Genomic DNA, 26,551 nt, shown 5'->3' on the forward strand with positions numbered 1-26,551 from the left:
CTAGCTCACAGCTCTTTATAGCAGGCAGCAACATAGACTGCTGCTAGCTCACAGCTCTTTATAGCAGGCAGCAACAGAGTACAGCAACTTGCAATGGGCCTGGTCTACAAGATACACTATACGACCGGGGTGCCCATGTACATGTCAAAATACTTCCCAAAGGTCAGTGAATACCACAACCACTACACCAGAGGAAGCTCAACAAATCATGTTAAACCCAGATTCGGCTCAAACAAGGGACTAAACACGTTTCGCAATTATGCCACAACAATGTGGAACGCCCTACCCAAAGCTGTAAAGTAATGTGAATCCCTGCCCACATTCAAAACCGCCCTTAAAGGGCACCTACGGGAGGCTGCAATTCGAAACTGGCCACCGTAAATGCCCAAAACCCCCACCACCTCCTAATAGACAGTCTCCTCCCCACCGCATGTATATATTCCCTCCCCGCCGTATGTATATTTCCCTCCCACCCACCCACCCCCTCCTAATGTACAGTCCCCTCCCCATCATATGTATATACTCTGTCAGGATCTAGGGGTAACAGTACTGTATATTTGAATACCGCCTAGGTCACAAATGTATCAGTACTAAATACCTATATGTCCCTATGCCATAAATGTCATGTATGTTGTGTATGTCATAAATGTCTATATGAATTGAAAATGGGGGACCCTGATGGAAACAAGACAAACGTCTTTCTCAGGTCTGCATCCCCTTAACAATTGTATGTATTGAGCCGTACTGTATTGTACCCATTCTGCAATCTGTTAAATAAAGTTTTCATTCATTCAACATAGACCGCTGCTAGCTCACAGCTCTGTATAGCAGGCAGCAACATAGACCGCTGCTAGCTCACAGCTCTTTATAGCAGGCAGCAACATAGACCGCTGCTAGCTCACAGCTCTTTATAGCAGGCAGCAACATAGACCGCTGCTAGCTCACAGCTCTTTATAGCAGGCAGCAACATAGACCGCTGCTAGCTCACAGCTCTTTATAGCAGGCAGCAACATAGACTGCTGCTAGCTCACAGCTCTTTATAGCAGGCAGCAACATAGACCGCTGCTAGCTCACAGCTCTCGTTAAGTCCTCCCCTATTAGGACTGCTAGTCTTTCTTTACCTTTTATTATTTTGTTATCTCACTCTGACTCATTTCCAGTTCAGGTCTTAGCTGCAATCAGCACCTCTCTCTCTATCCATCCAGAGAGCCTGCAAAATTATGAAAGACCCTCACCACCCCAACAACAGCCTGTTTAAGCTGCTGCGGTCAGGCAAGCGCCTACGGTCACACGCTGCAAGAACAGAGACGGCATGTCTTTTTACCATGCATATCTTGTGTCTTATCTATTTCTTTTTTTTCAATGCCTATTTTATTCTATTTTATTATTGTATTTGCACAATCAATGCGGGCAAGACCACCCGCATTTCACTGTATGCCCTGGTATGTATGTCACAAATAAACCTCTTGATTCTCACCTCTATAGTGTTGTATACATTTTACCAAAAAAAATAATAATCTAACCCAAACTAACCTTACTGTCATGCACTAAACTAACGTAGTGCACCCCCGTCCCATGAAGAACGCATGCCTGCCTACACTGTAACACGCAACACTTTGATGAACATTGTTACTCAGCTGATAGAGTTGTACCCTTCCTGATGACTTGTCATACAGAACCTGTAAGCCGCTTTTGGAGCTAAATGACAAAATGTAAATGTGAAAGTACCAGAGCTTTATTAGCTTGTTGCATCATACAGCATGAACAGGAAGTACTAGTCATCTGTTTACAAGCAGAGGTGGTATTTAGCAATAGTGCCATCCATTGGTAAAAGTACTCTATTACAACATATAGGTCACTCAGTCGGTCGGTTGATCTACAAATTATTACAGCTACAGCTGAAATTGGGCCTGGAAGTCAACTCTCTCAACTTTGTGCTTTGTTTTTTGTGGTACTGTCTCCCTCTGCTGGCCTCTGTTAGTATTGCAGTCTATTGGAAGCAATGGAACATAATTTGCTCCAAATCTTGGATCTACGCTTGTATAGATGTCTATCTGTCTGTCTCTCACTTTCTCCCCCTCTCTTTCCCTCTTTCTCTCTCTCTTTTTCTTTCTTTGTCTCTCTGTCTGTCTCTCTATATATGTCTCTCTCTCTGCCCCTGTCTCTCTCTGTCGCTATGTCTCTATCTTTCTCTGTCTCTCTGTCTGTCTTTCCTTCTGTCTCTCTCTCCCTCTCTCTGTCTATCTCTCTCCATCTCTGTCTGTCTGTTGTTTCTTCTCTCTCTCTCTCTCTCTCTCTCTCTCTCTCCCCCTCTCTCTCTCTCTCAGGTCCATCTGTATCTCAGAATGGTTCAGCTGTACACACTCACATCTCGTACCCAGGCAACCTGACCCTCAGAGGTAACCATGACAACAGATGCTAACCACATTGTACGGCTGAATCTTAATGCTACAACACTAATAGTGGCATATGAAAGAGATCACAAGGAATCCATAGATCCCATTTCATGGTTATTGAATCCATAGATCCCATTTCATGGTTAAGTAAACCATACATCCTATTTCATGGTTACATAACCCATATATCCCATTTCATGGTTATTGAACCCATTGATCTCACTATTTCATGGTTAAGTAACCTATTGATCTCATTATTTCATGGTTAAGTAACCTATTGATCTCATTATTTCATGGTTAAGGAACCCATAGATAGAAATCTGTTTTTTCCCCCCTGCATTTTTTTATTAGATATGAATGCACTCATAAGAGCATAAGAGGATCTTAAACATGCCATGTAATGTTTAAAGTGTGTGTGTGTATGTCTTTGTGTCTTCTAGATATGTACTATTTTGTGTTTGCTCCAACTCTCTGCTATGAGCTCAACTTCCCTCGGTCACCACGGATACGGATTAGGTTCCTAATGAGGAGGCTGCTTGAGATGGTGAGAGAGACACACACATTTGAAATGTTTATTCATGTCCACATGAACAGAAGTACAAGGAAGCCTCATACAGAAAGTATGAAAGAACAGCCAGTTACAAAGTGCATGGACGGCAGAACGCTGTTACATACAGTATGGCTGAACTACTCGTCGGACACATCGGACATGAATCATGGGTAAAGGAAACAACTCCTCCAAATTGAGCGACTTCCTATAATAGCTGATACTGAGCAGTACCTTGCTAACGGCTTGGCCTTCCTTTTGGGGAGACCGGCTATTTGTAGGCCCCTCACAACCAACTTGTGCACATGCCCTAGGCTGTCAAAGATAAAAAACTAGAAGTTTACATCTGTAGCCTAGCTGTGAGATGGTCTGCTGTAGCTGTTGGTATTTCAACACTTTGGTTAGAAAGGCTTCTTCTAAGCTGTAATCAAAAGTACAGCCAACCTCAAGAATGGACACCTCCCTAACACACACACACACACACACACACACACACACACACACACACACACACACACACACACACACACACACACACACACACACACACACACACACACACACACACACACACACACACGCTGTTGGTGTTTTGAAGATAAATCCCTTTTTGTTGCAGCTCTTCATCATGCAGCTGCTCGTGGGTTTGATACAACAGGTAAAACACACACACACACACACACACTCATACATACAGTCATGTAAACATAATTCATACAGTAACTATGAATTCTATTGACTCCATTAATCTGTGGTGTGTGATTAATATGGAAATCAATCCAATCAATTTCATTGCTTCTCAATAACAAGGTGCACCAATCTTCCTTTATGTCCAACAAGCACCTGGAATATATATACTGTAATACACTTTGATTTAAAGTGAACCTGGAGTATATTTACTGTAATACACTTTGATTTAAAGTGAACCTGGAGTATATTTACTGTAATACACTTTGATTTAAAGTTACTGTAATACACTTTGATTTAAAGTGAACCTGGAATATATTTACTGTAATACACTTCGATTTAAAGTGAACCTGGAGTATATTTACTGTAATACACTTTGATTTAAAGTGAACCTGGAGTATATTTACTATAATACACTTTGATTTAAAGTGAACCTGGAGTATATTTACTGTAATACACTTTGATTTAAAGTGAACCTGGAATATATTTACTGTAATACACTTTGATTTAAAGTGAACCTGGAGTATATTTACTGTAATACACTTTGATTTAAAGTGAACCTGGAGTATATTTACTGTAATACACTTTGATTTAAAGTGAACCTGGAGTATATTTACTATAATACACTTTGATTTAAAGTGAACCTGGAGTATATTTACTGTAATACACTTTAATTTAAAGTGAACCTGGAATATATTTACTGTAATACACTTTGATTTAAAGTGAACCTGGAGTATATTTACTATAATACACTTTGATTTAAAGTGAACCTGGAGTATATTTACTATAATACACTTTGATTTAAAGTGAACATGGAGTATATTTACTGTAATACACTTTGATTTAAAGTGAACCTGGAGTATATTTACTGTAATACACTTTGATTTAAAGTGAACCTGGAGTATATCTACTGTAATACACTTTGATTTAAAGTGAACCTGGAATATATTTACTGCAATACACTTTGATTTAAAGTGAACCTGGAATATATTTACTGCAATACACTTTGATTTAAAGTGAACCTGGAGTATATTTACTATAATACACTTTGATTTAAAGTGAACCTGGAATATATTTACTGTAATACACGTTGATTTATTTGAACCTGGAGTATATTTACTGTAATACACATTGATTTAAAGTGAACCTAGAGTATATTTACTGTAATACACTTTGATTTAAAGTGAACCTGGAGTATATTTACTATAATGCACTTTGATTTAAAGAGAACCTGGAATATATTTACTATAATACACTTTGATTTAAAGTGAACCTGGAGTATATTTACTATAATACACTTTGATTTAAAGAGAACCTGGAATATATTTACTATAATACATTTTGATTTAAAGTGAACCTGGAGTATATTTACTATAATACACTTTGATTTAAAGTGAACCTGGAATATATTTACTATAATACACTTTGATTTAAAGAGAACCTGGAATATATTTACTATAATACACTTTGATTTAAAGTGAACCTGGAGTATATTTACTATAATACACTTTGATTTAAAGTGAACCTGGAATATATTTACTATAATGCACTTTGATTTAAAGAGAACCTGGAATATATTTACTATAATACACTTTGATTTAAAGTGAACCTGGAGTATATTTACTATAATACACTTTGATTTAAAGAGAACCTGGAATATATTTACTATAATACATTTTGATTTAAAGTGAACCTGGAGTATATTTACTATAATACACTTTGATTTAAAGTGAACCTGGAATATATTTACTATAATACACTTTGATTTAAAGAGAACCTGGAATATATTTACTGTAATACACTTTGATTTAAAGAGAACCTGGAATATATTTACTATAATACACTTTGATTTAAAGTGAACCTGGAGTATATTTACTATAATACACTTTGATTTAAAGTGAACCTGGAGTATATTTACTGTAATACACTTTGATTTAAAGTGAACCTGGAGTATATTTACTGTAATACACTTTGATTTAAAGTGAACCTGGAGTATATTTACTGTAATACACTTTGATTTAAAGTGAACCTGGAGTATATTTACTGTAATGCACTTTGATTTAAAGTGAACCTGGAATATATTTACTGCAATACACTTTGATTTAAAGTGAACCTGGAATATATTTACTGCAATACACTTTGATTTAAAGTGAACCTGGAGTATATTTACCATAATACACTTTGATTTAAAGTGAACCTGGAATATATTTACTGTAATACACTTTGATTTAAAGTGAACCTGGAGTATATTTACTATAATGCACTTTGATTTAAAGAGAACCTGGAATATATTTACTATAATACACTTTGATTTAAAGTGAACCTGGAGTATATTTACTATAATACACTTTGATTTAAAGAGAACCTGGAATATATTTACTATAATACACTTTGATTTAAAGTGAACCTGGAGTATATTTACTATAATACACTTTGATTTAAAGTGAACCTGGAATATATTTACTATAATACACTTTGATTTAAAGAGAACCTGGAATATATTTACTATAATACACTTTGATTTAAAGTGAACCTGGAGTATATTTACTATAATACACTTTGATTTAAAGTGAACCTGGAGTATATTTACTATAATACACTTTGATTTAAAGTGAACCTGGAATATATTTACTGTAATACACTTTGATTTAAAGAGAACCTGGAATATATTTACTATAATACACTTTGATTTAAAGTGAACCTGGAGTATATTTACTATAATACACTTTGATTTAAAGTGAACCTGGAATATATTTACTATAATGCACTTTGATTTAAAGAGAACCTGGAATATATTTACTATAATACACTTTGATTTAAAGTGAACCTGGAGTATATTTACTATAATACACTTTGATTTAAAGAGAACCTGGAATATATTTACTATAATACATTTTGATTTAAAGTGAACCTGGAGTATATTTACTATAATACACTTTGATTTAAAGTGAACCTGGAATATATTTACTATAATACACTTTGATTTAAAGAGAACCTGGAATATATTTACTATAATACACTTTGATTTAAATTGAACCTGGAGTATATTTACTATAATACACTTTGATTTAAAGTGAACCTGGAGTATATTTACTATAATACACTTTGATTTAAAGTGAACCTGGAATATATTTACTGTAATACACTTTGATTTAAAGATAACCTGGAATATATTTACTATAATACACTTTGATTTAAAGTGAACCTGGAGTATATTTACTATAATACACTTTGATTTAAAGTGAACCTGGAGTATATTTACTGTAATACACTTTGATTTAAAGTGAACCTGGAGTATATTTACTGTAATACACTTTGATTTAAAGTGAACCTGGAGTATATTTACTGTAATACACTTTGATTTAAAGTGAACCTGGAGTATATTTACTGTAATGCACTTTGATTTAAAGTGAACCTGGAATATATTTACTGCAATACACTTTGATTTAAAGTGAACCTGGAATATATTTACTGCAATACACTTTGATTTAAAGTGAACCTGGAGTATATTTACCATAATACACATTGATTTAAAGTGAACCTGGAATATATTTACTGTAATACACTTTGATTTAAAGTGAACCTGGAGTATATTTACTATAATGCACTTTGATTTAAAGAGAACCTGGAATATATTTACTATAATACACTTTGATTTAAAGTGAACCTGGAGTATATTTACTATAATACACTTTGATTTAAAGAGAACCTGGAATATATTTACTATAATACACTTTGATTTAAAGTGAACCTGGAGTATATTTACTATAATACACTTTGATTTAAAGTGAACCTGGAATATATTTACTATAATACACTTTGATTTAAAGAGAACCTGGAATATATTTACTATAATACACTTTGATTTAAAGTGAACCTGGAGTATATTTACTATAATACACTTTGATTTAAAGTGAACCTGGAGTATATTTACTATAATACACTTTGATTTAAAGTGAACCTGGAATATATTTACTGTAATACACTTTGATTTAAAGAGAACCTGGAATATATTTACTATAATACACTTTGATTTAAAGTGAACCTGGAGTATATTTACTATAATACACTTTGATTTAAAGTGAACCTGGAATATATTTACTGCAATACACTTTGATTTAAAGAGAACCTGGAATATATTTACTATAATAATAATAATAATAATAACTTTATTTGTATAGCACTTTTCATACAGAGGTTGCAGTTCAAAGTGCTTCACAACAGCAAAAAATACAGGCATAAGCGAGCATAAAAAGATAGACAGGTAGAATCACAGTGTTTCACATTAGGATCTAGCATCCCAATAGGCTCTCCGCTTACAGTTTTCAGTAACACAAATAGTAAAAATAGTTTAAAATAATTCAGTTTAAAAATAGTCAAAAAATTATAAAATAGAACGGACATAAAAAATACAGGCATGAGCGAGCATAGCAAGATATGGCAAATCACAGTGTTTCACATTAGGATCTAGCATCCTAATAGGCTCTCTATTCAGTAATACTCCTGTAATTCATGAACAAATAATCAGTGTTTCACATTTGGATCTAGCAAATAATAAGAATAAAATGATTCAGTTTAAAAATAGTCATAAATAATCAGTGTTTCACATTTGGATCTAGCAAATAATAAGAATAGTTTAAAATGATTCAGTTTAAAAATAGTCATCAGTAAGAAGTAAAAAGTGCAATAACCGACACATGAATTTGATAGGCAGTGTAAAAGAGTAGGCAGGGTAAGAATAAATACAAGTTGTGTCAGGATATCCCTGATGTTTCCTCTTGCCACTAGGTGGTAGCAGATATCTATCAGTGAAATGCCTGAGCAAAGAGATAGGTTTTAAGCTGTCTTTTAAAGATGTCTAGCGAGTTGGCTTCCCTGATGTTTTGGGGTAGTTTGTTCCATAGTTTTGGGGCATAGTTGATAAAGGCTGCATTACCGATCCTCTTTTGACTGCTTCTGGGAGCCTCTAGTAGTCCAGCAGCTGATGATCGCAGTGTTCTTGCTGGTGTGTAATTTATTAGAGTGTTGGCGATGTAGCTAGGTCCCTGTCCATTTAGAGCTTTGTATGTAAGGAGAAGGACCTTAAAGTCAATTCTAAATGTTACAGGAAGCCAGTGTAAAGCGGCTAGGACTGGACTAATGTGCTCTCTCCTTTTGGTTCTAGTTAGCAGTCGGGCTGCAGAGTTTTGGATTAGCTGAAGCCTCTCTGTGGTTTTCTTAGGGAGACCTGTGAAAAGTGCATTACAGTAGTCTAACCGGCTAGATATGAATGCATGAATTAGCTTCTCAGCATCGTTCTGATTAATAAATGGTCGTACTTTTGCTATATTTCTGAGATGGAAGAACGATGTTTTCGTCACTTTGCTAATATGAGAATTGAAGTTCAGTTCTGAATCTATGATAACCCCAAGACTAGTGACCTCAGATTTGATCCAAGGGGTTAGTCCCCCCAGGTTCTTTATTAATGTTTCTTTTTTAGTTTTGGAGCCGATAATTAGAATTTCAGTTTTGTTCTCGTTTAGTTTCAGGAAGTTCTTACTCATCCATTTATTTATTGCCAGTAAGCAGTCTGTAATGGAGCTAATCGCTGTATCATTTGGTTCAGCAGATATGTACAGTTGTGTATCATCCGCATAGCTATGGAAATCTACATTATGTTCTCTGATGATATCACCCAGCGGTAACATGTAAAGGGAGAAGAGTAAAGGACCTAAGCAACTCCCTTGTGCAACTCCATAGTTGTTGTCGTATATATCAGACATGTGATCTCCTAGTTTAACATAGAATTTCCTCCCTCTGATGTATGTTTTAAACCAGCCCAGCACATGGTCTGAGAAACCGACATGGTTTTCAAGACGATCGATTAGAATATCGTGATCGATTGTATCAAATGCTGCACTGAGATCTAACAGGATAAGGATGGAGATCTTATTCTCGTCAGAGTTTAGTCTGAGGTCACTGATTATTTTGGTGAGGGCAGTTTCAGTGCTATGATATTTTCTGAATCCTGACTGAAATTCTTCTAAGATGTTGTTTTCTTCAAGAAAGGAATTTATTTGAACTGAAACTATCTTTTCAAGTACTTTACTAATGAATGGTAGGTTGGATATTGGACGATAATTTGCCATTTCATTACTATCCAAGTTAGGTTTTTTTAGTAATGGCTTTACAACTGCTGTTTTAAAGGCATCCGGGAAAATACCAGTCCTAAGGGAAGTGTTTATGATATCTAGCACAGGGCTTGAAACACTATTAAATACCCGTTTGAAGAAAGCTGTAGGTATAGGGTCAATGTCTGAGGTGGAGGAGTTACATTCTGAGACAGTTTTGCAGAGTACATCTAATGTGATGCATGTGAAACTTCTCATGGTTACATTGCACGGTTTGCCGCAATCAACTTTATTTCCATCATGAGTAATGCTGGCCCTGATCAAGGTTATTTTGTTGTTAAAGAATAGTGCAAGTTCTTCACACTTAACCGTTGATGACTGAGGAGGTGTAGGGGCAGTGTTGAGTAGTACATTAATAGTGGAAAAGAGGATTCTGGAGTTTCCAGCATTTTCTGTAATGATTTTAGAGAAGTAATCTTTCCTTGCTAAGCGGATGGTTTTATTATAAGCAGTTAAAGCATCTTTGTATATATCACAGCATATGGTGGTTTTTGTTTTTCTCCATTTTCGCTCCGCTGCACGACATTTCCTTTTTTCTTTGTTGACCGTATTATAGTTTAACCAGGGCGAGGCTCTAGTTTTCTTCTTTTTCGTTTTTAATGGGGCGACAGAATTTAATATAGATGACATTGCATCATTGAGATTTTCTACCATTTCATTTAGAGAGCTGTCATGATTGTGTGGTTCATGTAGTCTGATAAGATCAATGAACTTTGATTCAGCTTTGTCGTTTAGGAGACTCTTTTTAACTATGATTTCTTTTTTTGTTTTAGTAAGGGTTATTTGAGTATCAAAAAATATACAGTGATGGTCGGAGAGAGGTAATTCAGTTATTGAGATATTTGTTATGCTTAGCCCAGTTGTTGTTATAACTAAGTCTAGTGTATTCCCAAGCCGGTGAGTTGCATTTGTTATATGCTGTATTAGGTCAAAGCTATCCAGTAGATTTTTTAGTTCCATAGTTTTGGAGTCTGTTTTCTTATTAAAATGGATGTTCAGGTCTCCATTTAGGATCACCTTATCATATCCGGTAACACATAGTGAGATCAGTTCAGAGAGCTCCTGTATAAATATTGGTGAGTGTCTAGGCGGGCGGTATATTGTGACAATAATAGTTGATTCTGTTTTTAGTTCAATGGCAAGATATTCCATTGACATGAACTCGCCTAGTTCTGTGATTCTAAACAAGAGTTTTGAGGAGAAGATTGCTGCAACTCCTCCGCCCCTTTTATTTTTTCTGGGTATTTGAAAAAAGTTATAGTCTGGTGGACAAGCTTCTATCATTATTGATGTAGCTGTGTCATTATTTAGCCATGTCTCTACTAGGCAGATGCAATCCAAGTTATTTTCTTTAATCAGATCATTTACTAAGAATGTTTTATTATTCAGTGATCTGACATTTAGGAAAGCTAATTTTATTTGTTGGACTTCTTGATTTAAAGTGAACCTGGAGTATATTTACTATAATACACTTTGATTTAAAGTGAACCTGGAATATATTTACTATAATACACTTTGATTTAAAGAGAACCTGGAATATATTTATTATAATGCACTTTGATTTAAAGTGAACCTGGAGTATATTTACTATAATACACTTTGATTTAAAGTGAACCTGGCGTATATTTACCATAATACACTTTGATTTAAAGTGAACCTAGAGTATATTTACTGTAATACACTTTGATTTAAAGTGAACCTGGAGTATATTTACTATAATGCACTTTGATTTAAAGAGAACCTGGAATATATTTACTATAATACACTTTGATTTAAAGTGAACCTGGAGTATATTTACTATAATACACTTTGATTTAAAGAGAACCTGGAATATATTTACTATAATACACTTTGATTTAAAGTGAACCTGGAGTATATTTACTATAATACACTTTGATTTAAAGTGAACCTGGAATATATTTACTATAATACACTTTGATTTAAAGAGAACCTGGAATATATTTACTATAATACACTTTGATTTAAAGTGAACCTGGAGTATATTTACTATAATACACTTTGATTTAAAGTGAACCTGGAGTATATTTACTATAATACACTTTGATTTAAAGTGAACCTGGAATATATTTACTGTAATACACTTTGATTTAAAGATAACCTGGAATATATTTACTATAATACACTTTGATTTAAAGTGAACCTGGAGTATATTTACTATAATACACTTTGATTTAAAGTGAACCTGGAATATATTTACTGCAATACACTTTGATTTAAAGAGAACCTGGAATATATTTACTATAATACACTTTGATTTAAAGTGAACCTGGAGTATATTTACTGTAATACACTTTGATTTAAAGTGAACCTGGAGTATATTTACTGTAATACACTTTGATTTAAAGTGAACCTGGAGTATATTTACTGTAATACACTTTGATTTAAAGAGAACCAGGAGTATATTTACTATAATACACTTTGATTTAAAGTGAACCTGGAATATATTTACTATAATACACTTTGATTTAAAGTGAACCTGGAGTATATTTACTATAATACACTTTGATTTAAAGTGAACCTGGTGTATATTTACTGTACTACACTTTGATTTAAAGTGAACCTGGAGTATATTTACTGTAATACACTTTGATTTAAAGAAACAATTATTTATTTTCCACATAATCTCACGCATATCCCAAGGCTCTAAACTGTTCATTTACATACATTTAGTTTGACAGTTATTGAGAATTAATGAGTTTGAATATCCTATCATCCTGTGATTAGATCCCCTAAATGGTAAATGGACTGCATTTATACAGCGCTTTTATCCAAAGGGCTTTAAAATGTATGCCTCACATTCACCTATTCAGACACCGATGGTGGAGGCAACCATGCAAGGTGCCAACTTCCTCATTGGGAGCAATTAGGGGTTGAGTGTCTTGCTGCCGGGAGGAGCTGGAATCGAACCGGGAACCTTCAGATTACCAGATGACCGCTCTACCTCCTGATCCACTGTCGCCCCCTAGGCCCTCAAAAGAATCGCGAGTGTTGCCACACTCAAAACGAAGGGGTAGGGCCAAGTGGGAGTTTTGCGATCTGGCCTAATTCTAATCCAGTAAATTATGGAAGGCTCTCTTGCTTAAAATGGTGGGGGTCGAGGTGGCTGGGGGTCGAGGTGGCCTGGGACTGAGGCAGGGGCCTGGGGGTTCCTCTCTTACACACTTGCTAGCTTGGTTTAGATACCTTGTGCCTAAGGTCGCTGACCCCTGCTATAGTGCTCTAGTTTTTCACCACCCTCTGCAGTGAGAGTCCCCTCATCACTTCTTTTCTTCCTGCTAAGTGAAGAGAGGGAGTGACAGCTGACTTTATGATCATTGGCTCGTAAGGCTTGGCATCTACTTAAAAGAGGTCTTTGTCTATAATCTGTAAAGGAGGACGTTTGTCTGTTTGTGTGTGTGTGTCCACCCTTATAATACGCACAGAAAAACACAGACACAGACACACAAATGGTAAATGGCTGCATTTACCTGTACTTTTCGCACTATAAGCCGCACCTGACTATAAGCCGCAGCAGCTAAATTAAATGATGTGTACATATATAAGCCGCACTGGACTATAAACCGCAGTTGTTTTAATGTTTAATTACCATATGTAAGGGTTCGTGCACAGAGGGGATTGTCACAATACTGTCGGACAAATAACAAGAATTAACTCATTTACAAGTTGTATTAAGTTTAGCAAATAAGGGAACAGATAAATAACATTTCAATGCAGTAAAAAAAGCAATATTTTCGGGTTTGGTCCACATATAAGCCGCACCGTTATATAAGCCGCAGGGTCGAAAAATGGGGAAAAAAGCCGCGGCTTATAGTCCGAAAAGTACGGTATATAGCGTTTTTATCCAAAGCGCTTTACAATTTGTTCCTCACCTTGACCCATTCACTCACACATTCACACACCGACGGCGGAGGCAACAATGCAAAGTGCCAACCTGCACATTGGGAGCAATTGGGGGTTAAGTGTCTTGCTCAAGGACACTTCGACACGCTGCCCGGGAGTAGCGGGAATCGAACCGGGAACCTCCGCATTACCAGACGACTGCTCTACCTCCAGAACCACTGTCGCGCACACACACACACACACACACACACACTAGGGGTGTAATGATTCAACCTCACAACGATTCGATTCGATTATGATTCTTCAGGCAACGATTCAATGCATCATGAAATCTCTTCATTTGACCACGATTCGATTAGATACATTTTCGATACATTTTCTATCAGTTAATTCCCCAAAAAATTTTGAATACACAAATGTGGCTGGGGGAACTGATTCACTCAGCATGAATGGACTATAGGTCAATAAAGACAATACACACACACAAAAAAACATAAAAAAAAAAAAGTTTGATTAATTTAGATTATAATAGATTCTAACATATTCAAATCGATGCATCGAATCGAACACATTAGAATCGATGCATTTCGATTAATCGATGCATCGTTACACCCCTAACACACACACTATGTCTATATATATATAATATAACTGTTATATTGTCTATTACAGTGGATGGTCCCGACTATACAGAACTCTATGAAACCATTCCAGGTACTCAAACCTCCTCTCCCCTCTCCTCTTGTCTCCTCTCTTCTCTCCTTTCTCCCATCTCCTCTCCTCTCCTCTCTTCTCCCTCTTATGTATATTCAGTAATACCTTGGCCATAGTGAATACTTCATTCTGATTGGCTGGAGATTTTTAAGGCTGAGACCTGAGACGATATGCCATTTGGAAGAATCGATAAATCGGGACAAAATTATCGATAAATATAGATTATTTGATTATTATTATAAAATATATATATATCTATATTTAAAAAAATATATATATATATAAAAATACAATTAAAAATATCGCACAAACTAACGTTAAATACTTTTTTCGACGAAAAAAGTATTTGAAACTTAAATTTATATATTTTTTACATGCAAAAATGTAGTTATCGATAAATCAATAAGTGGTCTCAGCCTTAGAGATTTTAGATTATGTAGCTTGATATGAATTAATGTCTTGAGTATGACATTCTTATTAATGATGCTCCATTCTGCCTTGGAGCATACCATCTCTCTACATAGGGGTGACATACCATCTCTCTACATAGGGGTGACCTTGTCTCTCTGTTTCCTTCCCCTCTCTGGCAGGAAATGGACTTTTCCAGGATGGTGGAGCGCCTGCTGAAACTAGCTGTGAGGAAACCGGACACATCACTGACATTTAAATTGATTGAACGCATCATATGAAGTCACTCTCTCTCCTCTCCTCTCTTCTCCTCTCATTTCCTCTCCTCAGGTTCCTAATCATCTCATCTGGTTAATCTTCTTCTACTGGTTTTTTCATTCTTCTATGAACTTTACTGCCGAGCTGCTGAAGTTTGGAGACAGACAGTTTTACCAGGACTGGTGGTGAGACAAACACACACACACACACACACACACACACACACACACACACACACACACACACACACACACACACACACACACACACACACACACACACACATACACATACACACACATTTATCTTTCCTCTCTTACCATACTGTGATGGAGGAGGTCTTAGCATCGAGTACAGGACCATTAACAGTGTGGGATAATGTCTTTAACCTTTTGGAGGCCAGCCTCGATATTTCTGGGGTTAACTCGCCATGCTCTGGGCGCCAAGACCCGAGATATCTCTGGTTTTAATCGATATTTCTTTTATTAGCTATATCCATTCATTTTTCATCCATCCAGCCTGACGTTATCATTGGGAATGGGTCTGAGCTAGCAAAGGGCAAATACCGCCGCCTAACGTCTCCCGGATGGTATTGCACATCATTGGAACCCTCTGGCTGGGGCTGTGCTGTGCATCAATCTAAGAAGTCCGGTCCAGGTTTTCCTTCTCAGGCATGCAGTATCGTTATAACACATTGACTGGGGACACTCAGAGCAGCGTGGATTATGTGTTTTGGATATATAATGTTGGATCAATAAACGCGATCAATATTTGGAATGACGATCAGGAATTGGATTAATCTTTTTGCAGGACATCAGATGTGAGGTAAGGACTTTCAGTTACGAGTCTTGGGTTAATCAGATGTTCCTTTCACCGCCTTCGGAGCATGTGTGTGTGTGAGGTTCGCGCCGACCAAAGTACAGAGAAGCGATTTTTCAGACCCTGCTTCTGTTCGCCCATGATGACACATATAATATCGATTTTCTAGCGTTTATTTGAAAACGATTCATAAATCAAGCGACAAATGGCACGATTTCTAACTAAATACATTGAAGCTCGATTTGCTGGAGTTTATTGAGATGAGACGGAACGCTCTAGAAATATATTCATATTCATCACGGTATAAAACGGAAATGTATGTATGAAAAAATTATCTGTTTCATGCATGTTGACTGGAAGCAACTCATCGACGATCACCGTGTTATTTAGATCTATTGCTATTATATTTGATATATTTTAAGCACTCGCAAATAAGTCCTATCCTACATTGGATAAAGCACTGGCACTAAAGGGCCATCAGCGCCCTCTGCTGTTGGCGCCGGAAGTGTTAACACATTGGGCGCTATGGGTTATATCCATCAATATACCCAGTCTGCCACCGTTGAAAGTCTATGGAGATGTTTACCTTCTTTGCAGGGCTATAACCTTTTAGCTTTAGAATGGAGTAGGTCGCATGTGACACAGCTGCTCACCCGTTATTTTTTTTTCCGTTTTAAAAACATATTTATAAACCATTAATGCGTTTAAAACTTGACGCATATATCAACTGAGACTATCAACTAACTATATTGACCAAAAGAATCGAGATGAAACCAAAGAAAGGCACAACGAGTCCAAAAACAGTCGTAGAGGTCCCGCCGCAGGAATCAGGATTCGTACGGCTGGCAGCAGAAAATATAGACTTGACAGTGGCCGCTTCAAGTTCAACCCCATCAAACACCTCCGCAGACACCGAACATATCATCCGGAAAATGGAGGAAATGGGGAAGACAATAACTAGCATAATAACTCAAAAAGTAGATGATATTAAAGAATCTATTGAAGGCAAAATTGATGCGCTGAGAGCGGACGCCGACGCACAGATTAAACGCACCGAGGCTCTGGAAAAAGTAATGGAAGCCCACGAAAACAATTTCGTTCGCATCTACAATGAAATAGAGGTTAACAACGTTAACCTAACTGCTGAGATGAAGGGAAACTACAAAGAAATCAAGACGGAGCTCAGCGAAATAACGTTGGAGCTTAAGCGAATCAATGAAGAACAGAAAGCCAAAATATTCTAGATGGAATATCAAAAACGCAAGCTGAATATTCGTATTGTCGGTCTGGACGAATCAGTGAAATGTGCAAACCCTGAAGAGTTTGCCACAGAATTACAGAAAATCTTGGGAACAGAGATCCTTCCTAATGTACCAGAGGTGGAACAGTGCTACAGATTGGGGACCCGCTCCATTGGCAATAACGCTAAGCCCAGAGTGATATTGGTTATACTGCGCCAAGTCAGAATAAAATAAATGATTATTCGTGAAACTCGCAGGATGAAAGGCAATCTGAAATACATGGAGGTACCAATACACTGCTTTGAAGATTATTGTCGTGATGTAGTGGAACTGCGTGCCAAGTTCAAGACGGTGATGTCTCAACTATACCTGGAGAAATACAGACCCCTACTAATATACCCTGCAATACTTCGCATTGTCGATAAACAAGGAGCAAGGGTTCTCCTCAACTCGCCTGAAGAAGCAGCCAAATTCTTGTCTGCACAACACGCAGAATAGTGTATAAATGGCCTTTTAATCTCAGTTATGCAAGGTCACCATATAGTACAATCTTTAATAACCGAGGATTTGGGACAGAGAGACCTACGTGCTCAGAGTTTTTGAATGCTTTCCCCGACGTGTTTATATTATTGCGGACATATTGGATTCAAGATTGGAACACTCCAGAACATACTGGAACATTCAAACAATGTAAAAATGACATATTGGAATAATCTAGAACATCGAAGCATTCTTTGATATATGGAACATTCTCGAATATCAGCAATACGTGGTCATTCACTCTACCAGTAGCCCCTCGGGGGAATAATCAACAGCTATCTAGATGCAGAACCACAGAGCCATCATAGCCGGCCGGCAGAAAGATCACTCTACACAACGATCATCGCCCACCCCGGTCAGGGGAAATGCTGCATATACGTATTTAAAAACTGTTTTTTATTAATGGGAAATAATTCCACTACTTCTCCAATTTATACTTTAGATGTTTAAGCATAGCAATGCTCTTTTAAGATCTAAGTTAATGTTCTCTTCCTTTTACTTGTTTTTTTCTTTTTCATCCGCTCTCTCTGATTTATTGAGGCTCTCTCTTCAGTTCAATACCTTCATATTATTCATGGGTTACTATAAGTTACACAAGTTCATATAAAATGTAAGTGATTAGGGCATGACAATTGAAGCTTATTTTTGGTCTTTATTTTTAGTTTTATCTCATTTACATTTTTATTTATTTATTTTTTACGGGAAAGTGGCCAAGCCACAGTCGACATTCTACTTATGGTAGAATTTAGAGTGTTAGATCCTATGGTATACATAGGAATGTTAAGGATAATTGGATCATTCTGGGATATCCGGTGGTGCAAGGGAGGGAGTCATACGCAAAGGTTGTGTTCATGGAACACAATCCTGTACGACTCTCGGTGGGAGGGAAGGGTAGGGGATTTTTATTTGTATATATGTATGTTTTTAAGCTCGGCTCTCAACGGGACCTCACTAGTGGGATGTATATCTATTATTGCCTCGCACTCTAGAAGCATTACCAAAAATTACAATGCAACATGTATAGACTATGGCTAGTTTGAATATAATGATATGGAACACCGGGGGAATAAATAACCAACTCAAACGCAAAAGCGTGCTCACACTGATGAAAAAAGAACATGTGGACATTGCTCTGCTAAGCGAAACGCACATTCTAGGGAAAGACATAGATAAATTAGCGGACAACATATACCATAATATCAGTCACTCCTCTATTGGTACGAGAACTCGGGGTGTAGCAATAGTCGTTAAACGTAAGTTGAATATTGTACTAAAGGGAGTATGGTCTGATGTAGAAGGTCGGATAACTATAGCTAAGATTGAACATAAGAACAGGAAAATAGCGTTGATAGCGGTATACGCCCCAAATTTGTACGAAGAGGATTTCTTCACTACACTAACCAATGCAATGTTAGACATTCCCGATTACTCATTTATAATAGGAGTGGATTTTAATGCCATCTGGAACCCAAGGATGGACAAATCTTACCTCGCCTTTTCCAGCGAACAAAATAATTCATCGAAGGCATTAAAGGATTGGTCGAAGATTACAGGTGTAATTGACTTATGGCGGTTACTTAATCCCACGACCCGAAAGTACTCTTGTCGATCTGCGAGACATAATACACTATCCAGAATAGATTATGTCTTTGCATCACAGAGACTATTTGATAATTATGAAGTGGAAATGATACCCAACGCACTATCAGATCACTGTTATTTACTCCTTAAAGGTACATTTGGTATACTATCCTCCCGAGCCCCAAGATGGCGATTTAACTCGTTGCTGCTTAATAACAAGGAATTCATTACACAACTCAAAGAAGCTCTTATAGTATTCCAACGGGAGAATGCAAACTCGGTGCAAGACCCCAGAATAATATGGATGTCGGTAAAGGGAATGATCAAAGACTTCACGGATAGCTTTTCCTCCAAAATGCGTAAGAATCAATGCACAAAACTGGCTGAGCTGGAAACGCTTTACTCAACGTTATTTAATTCTCTGAAATACAACAACTCTACTCGACTAGAAAATCAAGTTAACGTACTAAAAATAGAGATCAATGCCATATACAGACAACAATCGGAAATACAAATACGCAGCACAAGACAACAGCAGTACTCCCATGGTTCCAAACCCAGCCACCTATTAGCCATGCGATTAAGAATTAATGCAACATTTGCAGATATAACTACCATTAGAGCACAACAAGTACTTGTAACAGATCCTGTAAAAATAAACGATACATTCAAAGTATTCTACTCCGACTTATATAAATCAGAAATGACCTTCGATCAAAACAAAATGGACACATTTCTTAATCAAATTATTCTCCCTAAACTTTCAGAGGATGACGCTAAACAGTTAGAAACACCGATCACACTAGAGGAACTCAAGAAGGCCATAACCGCAATGAAAAGTGGTAAGGCTCCTGGAAGAGACGGTTTCCCATCAGAAATGTACCTTTCTTGTTGGGACATAATTGGCCCCTTATTACTAAATATGATCTTATACTCAGTCAAGGAGGGGAACTTCCATAAGAATGACAATATTGCACTCATAACAGTCCTCCTTAAAAAAGACAAAGACCCCAACGAGTGCGGTAGTTATAGACCTTTAAGCCTCCTCGGAACAGATATCAAACTGTACTCTAAGGTATTAGCCATCAGATTACAAAAGCATATGACGTCTTTAGTTCACCCGGACCAAACTGGCTTCATAGGAGGCCGCCTGATCACTGAGAACATAAGACGAATACTGCACGTACTTGATGCCGACAAGGAGGACACCATACCTAAGGCGATGCTGTCCCTGGATGCTATGAAGGCCTTTGACAGGCTGGAATGGTCGTATCTGTGGGCAGTGCTAGAAAGGATGGGGTTAGGAAAAGGATTCGATATGATTAAAGTATTATACAAAGACCCATCGGCCATGATTACAACAGGCACAATCATCTCCCAAATATTTCCGGTATCACGCTCTGCCAGACAGGGTTGTCCTCTTAGTCCCGGACTGTTCAATCTATCATTAGAGCCTTTAGCACAATATATAAGACAATCCCAATCCATAGAACCAATCGTAATCAAGGGCACACAACAAAAAATTTGTTTATATGCGGACGATGTAATATTGTTCATGCAAAACCCCAACACCACATTGCCTCATCTGCTCAAGTTGATTGAGGACTTTGGTGATTTATCGGGATTTAAGATAAATTGGCCGAAGTCGGCTTTCCTTCCACTTAACACCCCTGCAAAAAAAGACACAACCCTCCCAGGACAGATACCGATGGTAAAACATTTCAGATGCTTGGGAGTGGAAATATTCCCTACCATAAGACAAACGGTGAAGCACAACTACACAAAAATCCAAAACAAAATCAAAGACGACCTTGATAGATGGGCAAAACTTAAAAACACAGTACAAGCACGGATATCAATAGTTAACACTTTGACTGCCTAAAAACGCTTTACAGCGTCATTGCTGGCGATGCTAAAGTTGCCGGGGGACGCTGTACAGCGTCCTTATATCAATATTTCAAAAATCTGCGATCTGATCCATAATGTCCCTCCGCTGGTCTGAGAACCACCAGCAGGACCCACTGAGCTCTCTGGCGGTTCAGGAGCGCCATCTGGTGGCCGATCGCGCAACCGCTTAACAGGAAGCACAGTGGAGGTTGTGCTACATGTCCGTATTGCTTCCGGCCACTCGGGATAGGTTCCGGCATTCTAGCTCGTCACTCTACATAGCGATCGATTGCCAATAACTCGATAAACAACATGATTTGGACGTATATACCATTATACAAGCTGGAGATGGACCGGGTAATAATATATCCCATAATGATAAAATTTCTACTCGACGATGATCGCCCAACGGCGCGCGGAGACTGGGGTGAGTTTCAGCGTGTAACGTTACCATCTTCGATACTAACTGCTTTTATCAACATTTGACCCACATTAGATGATTGGTATAACGCTGCCCACGGAATTATAAACGCCCCCTCGCCCATCCGGTCAACATCAGATGACGTGTAGTAACTTCTAGAAGTACGTCTAGTTGGAATTTTTTATATCGCGCTGATTGCCATCAAACTGTATTTCATCATCAATATAATGCATTTGGGGCTATATATCACGTTCTGGAGAAAGTTGCAGAAAGAGATGAAAACATACTTATACATTAGACCATACTTTACTATGAATATGTGAATGAAAAAGTTTAACGTTGCTACACAATGAACAATACATATAGGACTTTGAATGGGCCCTAATAATGGCAATGTAGCAATAGAATTTAAAAAGTTATAGCCCTGCAAAGAAGGGGACTTTCTCCATAGACAAATAGCGCTGGCAATCTATGGTATATCATTAATTTAACCCATGGCAGCCAAAGTGTTAAGATGGATGTGTTACCTAAAATCAACTTCTTCAGTTCAATGCTACCGTTACCCCCTCCAGAGGGTTACTGGAAAAGATTACACTCCTCCACATACAAATTTATTTGGAATAACAAACCACCACGTATAAAAAGATCCACCGCACAGAGAAATAAAGCAGATGGTGGCATGGCATTTCCAGATTTTTTCCTATATTTTAAGGCGTACACATTAAGTCCATTGACAACATGGTTTGACTCCCAAGCATTAGCATCCTGGAGAAAAATAGAAGAAAACATAGTAGCCCCACATAGACTGAAGGACATAGCATACACTAAACTACCAATCAAGCACTGTGAACGAAAATTTGGCCCCATAATTACTCATGCGATCCGGATATGGCGTGAATCACAAAAAAAAAATCCTAACCCACAAAAATGGCACAATCATACTCCCTTATTCAATAACAATGCACTCTTAATTGGAAAACGACCTATAAGATTCCCTATATGGGAAGAGCAAGGCATACACTCATTAGGGGATGTTTTTAACAAACAGGGTTTTTGTAGTGATAAAGAAATACGCAAAAAATGTTATCTCACCAAGTCCACATGGCTTTTTCACAAACAGTTAGAGCTTTGTTTGAAATCTCACGGTGTTCCATTAGACAGACCAATTGAACACCACAAATTCTTCTACGCAAGAGAGACATCGAGAGGTTTTGTTTCAGAATTTTATCATCAATTACTAACGTCCTCGTATGAAACCCTCCAACTTGACTCTGTCTGGAGGAGGGATATACCAGACCTGGAAAATGACTTTGATTGGCAAGGAGCCTGGGCAAATGTCCGACTTACATCAAGGAACCCGGATCATCAACAAATCAATCTTAACTATATTCACAGGACATACTTGACTCCTACAAGACTGTGCCGAATGGGGCTTAAACAAGATTCCAAATGCACCCAATGTGCAAATGGGGACGAAGGGACATTTATGCACATGTATTGGGACTGCTCACCAGTTAAGGCATTCTGGAAAGATGTGACCCAACAAATATCAAAACTCGTATCTTGGAATATACCTGTACACCCCTCGGTATTACTATTGAATGATGTTTTTGAGTTTGCAGTGAATCCACAGCTAAAGAGATTGGTTTTATCGGGTATCACAGTAGCCAAAAAGCTGATCGCATCACGCTGGTTTCAACCGGAAAAAATGTGCCGTAAAGTTTGGTTTCTTACATATCTCGATGTAATTTACCATGAAATATCTACAGCAAGAATTCTGGGTCTCAATGAATCCAAAATGTCAATGTGGTTAGAAGTGGTGGAGAGAATAAAAGCTAGCTTATAATGGTAGTGTCTGGTTAGGTGCGAGGGATAGTGGAGGTACTTCTCAAGGTGGGGTCCGGGAGGGGGGGGTTCGAGCTGAGCATATGTGTGTAGGGTTTTTTAGATAACAGGTATTAGGGGTATATCTTATATAAGACAACTAACTAAAATGTGATCTCATTGGATGTGCCCTGACAATTAATGCTTGTATATCTTATCGTGTGTTGTCATGTTTGTTTATATGTTTGTTTAAAAAATAATAAAAAAAAAAAAAAAAAAAAATTGTATTGTTATATTGACATTACTATGGCCCATTCAACATCGATTATCTATCGTTCAGGATGTGGGAACGTTATATTTTTTCATTCATACATTGTTGTGTTAATAGCGTCGAGAATATAAGTATGTTTTTAATCTTTTCTGCTGTAATTCCAAAAACAGTAGTTATAGGCCCTGAAGCATATGATAGATTATCGATTGGCGTTTCTTTCCTATACACGCTATATTAAAAAATTTAAATGTATATGATCGGTATACATTATGCTTCATCATGCGTGAAGGAAAGGGGGGTCATTTATAATTCCTTGATCGTCAGTAACGGCTTTATTTAGTATGGGTTGATATATTGATCAGATGGTTTGCAGTGAAATGAATAAACAATCGGGCTGAAAATAACGTTACTGTCCTCTTACCGTTCGCCGATGAGACTGGAGGAAAAAGATCCCAATTATTTGATGCCGATCTCCTACATCCATTTCCGGTTTGTATGGCGCAATAAACGCCGAAATCATATCTATTATTAAGTTTAGAAAGCGATCCAAATGCACTATAGTGTTTGTCTGGAGCCCCGTAACAAGATATCACTGCCGGAGGGATTTCCTCGACGCACCGATCCGCACTTCTGGTTTTGGCGAGTGTGTAACTCGCCCGACCATCCACTAGGCGGCGGTATTGAGGCGTTGCAATCTCATACAAGGTCCCGCTGGAGTCCGGAGGTTGGCTGGATGAATTATGAATGCCATGGCGAAAAAATGAAATATTGATCCCCAAAACGGCGTAAGTCGTTCATGGCGTTCAACGCATGGCGGGAAAAAAACGGCGTTACTCGTTCTTGGCGCAGGATGTGTTAAGCAGGAGTATTGATTGAAAACTTTATTAACAGATTGCAGAATGGGCACAATACAGTATGACTCAATACACACAATTGTTAACACTTTGAGCGCCGGACCTGAGTATAGTCGGGTTAACTCGCCGAACGTGCGGCACCAGACCCGAGTATAGTTGGGTTTTGGTTGTTATTTCTTTTATTCGCTATTTCCATTCGTAATCCATCGAGGGAGCCTGATGTTATCATTGGGAATGGGTCTGAGATCGCAAACGTCCAATACCGCCGCCTTGCGGCCGGTATTGCACATCCTTGGAAACTCTGGCTTGGTCTGTGCGTCGATCTAAAAAGTCCGGTGCAGGTTTTCCTCGTCGGGCAGGACAAGCGTTTATAATGCATGGATTGAGGAGAATCAAGCACTCCCGGTTCATGTTCTTTGGTGGATTATGTTGGCAACACGATCGACATCAATACTTGGAATGGCGATCAGATAATTGGAATATTCTTTTTGGAGTACATCCTAGTCAAGGTAAGGGCTATATGGTGTCAATCTTGCGTTGATCCAAGAATCCACAGCGATCCAACCGTATGTGTGTAATGTGTGTGTGTGTAACGTATCCTGTTGGTGGCGATCAAAGCATGGAAAAACGACCCCCCACCCCCCCACCCTTTCATGCATTCATGATGAAACATAATACCGATAATACAGCGTTGATTTCAGATTGATTGTTGATACAGGCGAGAAACGGCACGGTTTTGAGTGAAATGCACTAAACGCCGTTTTCTGGGATTAGACAGGATTACTCTAAAACTATACTCATATTCACCATGGTATAAAACGGGAATGTATGGATGAAATTTGTCTTTTTCACAAATTGAACGATATATTATACTTGATGTCAAATGGGCAATATTATTATATCCATAGCTATGATATTTAATACAGTTTGAGCCCTGCAAACACCGCCATGTATCCGTATACTTTAAAGCGGTGGCCTAATTACCACACGGTACACAGCGACCTCTGGCGTCCAATGAGTTAAGGGGATGCAGACCAGAAAAATACTTTCGTCTTGTTTACAGGGTCCCCCATTTTCAATTCAGCATGACATACATGACATACAGATATACAGTACGGTGTCATCCAGACATTTATGACATACAAGATATACAAATATACAGTAGTGTTTAACTTTAATAGAATAGAATAGAAATACTTTTATTATCCCGAGGGAAATTTGACACTGCAAATCGCTCAACATTTAAACATTTAGACAGAACAGGTCACAAATAAGAATAACAAAACAAATCAAATCAAATTGCCTAAGATAAGAGTAGAATAAAATGGAATAAAAATGGAATAAAATATACAGTAAATAAATACAGTAAAAATATACTGAGGTCTACAGTAGGTGTAATATTGCACAGTGCTGTTTCAAAACTAAGAGTCCAGGAAGATGGTAACTGTCACTCTGTGCTCAGTGATGCAGTGAGGCACAGTGATGCATTGTATAGTCTGATGGCTGTCGGAATGAAGGACTTCCTGTGCCGTTCAGTGCTGCATTTGGGTAATGTGAGCCTAGCACTGAACATGCTCCTCCTGTCAGTGAAGTCTGTGTATAGTGGGTGGGAGGGGTTTTCCCTGATGGCCTGGAGCTTAGCAAGGCTCCTCCTCTCCGCCACCCTCGCTAGGGACTCCAGCTCCACCCCAACCACGCTACTGGCCTTCCTGACCAGCTTATCCAGCCTGTTTGTGTCCCCTGCTCTCAGTCCGCTGCCCCAGCAGGTCACAGCGTACAAGAAGGCGCCCGCCACCACAGACTCATAGAACATCCTCAACATCCTTGTACCGACATTGAAGGATCGCAGCCTTCTGAGGAAGTAGAGTCGGCTCTGGCCCTTCTTGTACAGTGCCTCTGCGTGCTTTGACCCGTTCAGTTTGTTGTCGATGTGCACACCGAGATATTTGTACACCTCAACCATGTCCACATCGACTCCCCTGATGGAAACGGGGGTCACAGGTGCACTCCTCCTCCTCCCCAGCTCCACAACCAGTTCCTTGGTCTTCGCCACATTTAGCTGCAGGTGGTTT

The 26,551-nt window shown here is 38.0% G+C and overlaps 1 protein-coding gene across 1 annotated transcript in view; it reads left to right on the forward strand.

Moving 5' to 3' along the window:
• dgat1a (diacylglycerol O-acyltransferase 1a) overlaps positions 1–26,551 on the forward strand; it is a gene marked incomplete at both ends in the record, with an annotated part of 129,003 nt that overhangs the window by 55,763 nt on the left and 46,689 nt on the right. Inside the window, 6 exons of the mRNA XM_084312029.1 lie at positions 2,328–2,399; positions 2,837–2,940; positions 3,563–3,601; positions 14,334–14,375; positions 14,966–15,010; positions 15,114–15,226. Coding sequence (XP_084168155.1) covers positions 2,328–2,399; positions 2,837–2,940; positions 3,563–3,601; positions 14,334–14,375; positions 14,966–15,010; positions 15,114–15,226 — 415 coding nt within the window. The remainder of the gene's footprint in view (positions 1–2,327; positions 2,400–2,836; positions 2,941–3,562; positions 3,602–14,333; positions 14,376–14,965; positions 15,011–15,113; positions 15,227–26,551) is intronic.

The sequence above is a fragment of the Notolepis coatsorum genome (genome assembly GCF_963971535.1).
Source record: "Notolepis coatsorum genome assembly, chromosome: 4".
Classification (NCBI taxonomy): domain Eukaryota; kingdom Metazoa; phylum Chordata; class Actinopteri; order Aulopiformes; family Paralepididae; genus Notolepis; species Notolepis coatsorum.